Source organism: Myxocyprinus asiaticus, chromosome 27, assembly GCF_019703515.2.
Source record: "Myxocyprinus asiaticus isolate MX2 ecotype Aquarium Trade chromosome 27, UBuf_Myxa_2, whole genome shotgun sequence".
NCBI lineage: Eukaryota > Metazoa > Chordata > Actinopteri > Cypriniformes > Catostomidae > Myxocyprinus > Myxocyprinus asiaticus.
The window spans coordinates 43105752-43110206 of NC_059370.1; the positions used below are offsets into that span (position 1 = coordinate 43105752).

At 37.7% G+C, this 4455-nt stretch overlaps 1 protein-coding gene across 1 annotated transcript; it reads right to left on the reverse strand.

Moving 5' to 3' along the window:
- Positions 1-478: 478 nt before the first annotated feature.
- LOC127418102 (T-cell leukemia homeobox protein 3-like) lies at positions 479-4428 on the reverse strand. The gene is made up of 3 exons (XM_051658489.1): positions 3786-4428; positions 2550-2784; positions 479-2147 (listed from the first exon to the last, which is right to left on the reverse strand). Exons 1-3 carry the CDS (start codon positions 4219-4221, stop codon positions 1931-1933), a joined length of 888 nt encoding a protein of 295 aa, XP_051514449.1. The 5' UTR covers positions 4222-4428; the 3' UTR covers positions 479-1930.
- Positions 4429-4455: the final 27 nt, after the last annotated feature.

Consider the following 4455-nt stretch of genomic DNA (forward strand, 5'->3'; position numbering starts at 1 on the left):
CTTAGCAAAGTCTAATATGCTCTGATATCTATAGTATTACTATTATTGCTGTTTCTGATCATAATATAATGCTATTTTAACAATCACTGTGCCGGTACAGCGTGATGAGTTTAAAACATATGATATTTGATTTATTACACATATTTTACGTTTAATACTCTAAAAAGGGCCTGAATAATTCAATTAGAAAACACAGTTTCTCTGAGAGCGAGCTCTGAATGTATTAAAAGAAAAAACTGGGCTGACGTGAAAGAGACAGTCAAACAGACAGACAGACAGATTGAGGAGACAGGAAGCTTAAATAACCTTTTGTTGAAATGTTGAATAAACTGCTATTTAACAATAAAATGTTCAATGCATAAGGTTGATTGTTCTGATTTGTATTTACACACCATTGCTATTCCAGTCATTAGCTTGTCGACAAGGACAAATATCACTCTGTAATGCATCGTCACCATAATAACAGTAAAATTATTAATATTTTTTGCACGACCACTGTATTTCGTAGACTTTCTCACAGACACCCTTTACTCACTGTTTGAACAGTTCATATTTACAGAGCTAGTAAATTGACACCATCTGATAGTCTTTATTAAAGTGGACTGTTATTTCCTTGCCCCCCCCTTTTTTTTTCCAAGACAGCATATTGTGAATTTCTGTTGGAATGCATTTGGTCATTTTTTTCACTCAGATATTTTATAGACATCATTTACATTTTGAACTCACTGTTACCACAAAAAAAAAAAAAAAAAAAAAAAAAAAGGCTTAGATTGTTCAGGATGTTTAAATGCTTCTCACATTCTGTATGAAAGAACTGATCAAAACCTGATCCATATTCAGATAGACACTACCAGTCAAACGTTTTGACACACAGACATAGTCATTCTTAAATATTACAACTTTCTACTTTTTAGAATCAAAATAAAGTCCCTTTGACACTATGAAACACCAAAGAAAGGATGGGAATTACTGTAGTGACCAAAAAGTTTGTTAAACAAGTCAGAACTTATATTTAAAGTTTTTCAAAGCAGTCAAATGATTCACTCGAGCAACTCAAGAGGTGCATCCTGAGATGCTTTTAAAGAGTATTAAAGTTCACATGTATGCTGAACTGTTCCTTCACTATCTGCTCCAACTAATCCAAGTAAGAAATAGTTTTAGTTTTGTAAAGACATTCATACAAATGCATGAAACAAGCCTATAGAGGAATGTTTGATACAAGTTAAGCTCAGTCGACAGCATTTGTAGCATTATGCTGATTACCACAAAAACGTATTTTGACTAGTTTTTAAAAAAGCAAAAATCGAGGTTACAGTGAGGCACTTACAATGGAAGTCAATGGGGCCAATTTTTGGAGGGTTTAAAGGCAGAAATGTGAAGCTCATAATTTTATAAAAGCACTTACATGAATTCTTCTGTTAAACCTTGTTTATTGTTTGAGCTGTGAAGTTGGTGAAATCATCCATTTTGCTGTCGATTTTGGGTTTACACGTCGTCATGGCAATGAAGTTGTAAAATTGGATATAACTTTACACAGAACGGGTGTCAAGTGATTTTAGCACACTAAAATAAATGTTTGCACGCATATTGTTTATGTCTTGTGTCTATACTTTTGAAACACTGAGTATTTTAACATTTACAGGTTGGCCCCCATTCACTTCCACTGTAAGTGCCTCACTGTAACCCAGATTTCGAAATCTGAAAAGTCTAAATACATTTTTGTAGTAGTCAAAACAATTTCAATGGTGACTGAAGCCTTTAGATCAAATGTTTAAGATGATTAGTGTGTCCAACCTTTTGACTGGTAGTGTAAGTGTCTTATGGTCTCAATTTTATTCCGCTGAAGATGAATCAGAAATCAGAGCTTGAGTGTCTGATTCAAAGTTAAAGGTTTCACTGTCCTGAATCCAGCATCATTTAATGAGTTATTTTAAGCCAGTGTTGTTGTTGTTGGGGCCAGTTTACCAGGTCTCTCTTGGGCCCATGGCTGGATGTTTTGGAGGGCGTAGAGGGAGGAGTTATGCACACACAGAGGATCCGAGGACACTGATTCGCTCATGGACTTCTGAAGGGCGTCGGCCTGAAGCTGGAGCAGCATCCGATTGGCTTGCTGACGCCCCGCCTCTCTTTCCTCTGCTGTTTGCCTCCTAGAGATTTTAGGGGGATTTTGAAAAACGAAAGAGGAAAATGTACAAAGACAATTAGGAAAAAGCTGAACTTAAAAGCATTAATAAATATATCCGAATTTTTGGGCATTTGATAAACAGTTGGTCCTTAATTATGCATCATCAAAAATAACTTTTAATGTGAGATAAATTATATATATATATATATATAATTTTTATTTGAGCGTTTTCCTCTAATTTTACTGTAATATATTGATTTTAATTAATTTAATGTCATTTAAACAGATAAAAAATAAAATAGGGAATCAAAATAACTTAATTTAACAAGTTTTTTCATGCTAAATGCATAAATAGTTTTCAAAAAGGAGCTCAACCACTTTGTAAATAAAAATGACAAACTATAACGACGTTTAAACATCTCACCTCCACTTGGTCCGGCGGTTCTGGAACCAGGTTTTGACCTGCGCGTCCGTCATCTTCAGGCTCTTGGCGAGCGAGGCCCGCTCCGCACTGGCGAGATATTTCTGCCGGTGAAAGCGTTTCTCCAGCTCGCAGATCTGAACTCGGGAGAACGACGTGCGGGGCTTTTTCCGTTTGGGGGGAGTTCGGTTCTGATACGGGTGACCGATCCGCCGGGTCACGGTGAACGGAATTAGAGCTGAGAAACAGAGAGCAAAACTGAAGTTGTGTGCATATGAAAATGAACAAAGTGCATTTGTCGGTATAAAAATATTTAGTCTCGGAAAAATAGCCTAGTATTTTATTAATTGTTTAGGAATGATTTATAACTGATGATCACATGCTCATTTAATGTTTAGTATTTATTTGAGCCACAAAGCAGGGAAAGGGTCGGTTTAAACTACATTTTCTCAATTTTGACTGTGCAATAGTTGATTTTTATTCATTCGTTTAATTAAGACATTTGACGAAAAATCAGCAATGATTTGAAAAAAACTGCGTGCAACTTTAAGGCCCCGAGACCACCAAGATCTTTTTAAATTCTGATGCTTAATTTACGATATAACACTTAAAGTGTGAACTAACTATTTTCGATTGATTGACTAATGCGTTTGATAGGCTTATATCATCATTAAATTAAACATGTGATGTTCTGTTGTCATTATTACAGTAATTAATCAAACCTTTTCATTGAGAACATCCTTCAGTCAAAATGTTTGATTTTATTGGAACAATATAGACTCATTTTTAATCAAATAACAATTTTAATCATTTGCGAGTGTGATTTTAAAGAATAATAATAATACAAAAAAAGGAAATTAATCTGCATTATTATAGCATGAACACTGTATTCTAAATAAGTTAGGATAATTTGTTTTAAGTGACATTTATTATTATTATTATTATTATTATTATTATCATTGCCGTTGTCATACCACTATGAAAACCCGGTTATTGCAACCAGAGTCGTGTAAAGTCTCATTAATCACGAAATAATTTATACCTACACTGAGTGATTTGCAGAATGATTTTATGATGATGTTGAAGTTTAAATGACTTTTTTATGATTAAAAATGATAAATTCCACCTGAAATAGGCTCTTTATTTTCCTGACAGCACGTGTCTATAAACTGCTTCAACTGCGACAGTAAACCAGTCACTATGGAGTGTCGAGTGGTTCCGAAATCCACATCTGTTTACCTGGCAGTCTGTCTTTAGAGAACCTGCGATTATTGTCCATCCATGGGAAGCACAGGCTGCCCAGCGCCGGTACTGCGCTCACCATTGACGGCGGCACCGCTGCGGCTAGAGGTCTGTGCGCCGGAACCCGAATCACCCCACGGGGCACCAGAGTGCTGCTCACCCCGTACACCCGCCCTGCGTCCTCCAGCGAGCTCGTGATCCCGGAGAGAGTGACTGGCAGAGTGGCGTGCGGCGCAATGCTCACCTTGTTTGGGCTTCCCAAGCGAGTGTTATCCGTACCACTGTTATCCGCAGTGTTGCCGCCGTGCGCACGGCTGCTCTCCGGGTCTACAGAGCCCAGAATTTGGTCGATCCCGAACCGTATGGGTTCCTGATTGGATTTTGAAGGTGGTTTTTGCTCGCTGAGCTCCGGGGTTCGGGATCCGCGCTCCATAATTCCTTCCAGCAAACCAGATTCCTTGCGCAGCAAATTAAAACGGGGGGGAAATAGCGGAATCACGTTAAATGTGGCGAAAATAATTGTACTTTTACGGTTGTTGTGTCCATGGTCTCAAATGACGGTCCTCGTATCTCTATTTTCTATTTACTCCGACAGGTCTCGCCACCGATGCGCGTTGCGCGGAGATCTATGCGTCTCTTGTCAAACTGTCGCGTTTCCACTTCTACA

Excerpts from the sequence above, each read along its gene's own strand:
- LOC127418102 (XM_051658489.1), bottom strand. The coding sequence starts at position 4,221 with ATGGAGCGCGGATCCCGAACCCCGGAGCTCAGCGAGCAAAAACCACCT. Across the intron at positions 2,785-3,785 it reads CTCTAAAGACAGACTGCCAG|CTCTAATTCCGTTCACCGTG; the intron begins GTAAACAGATGT and ends TCTGTTTCTCAG. Across the intron at positions 2,148-2,549 it reads AACCGCCGGACCAAGTGGAG|GAGGCAAACAGCAGAGGAAA; the intron begins GTGAGATGTTTA and ends TAAAATCTCTAG.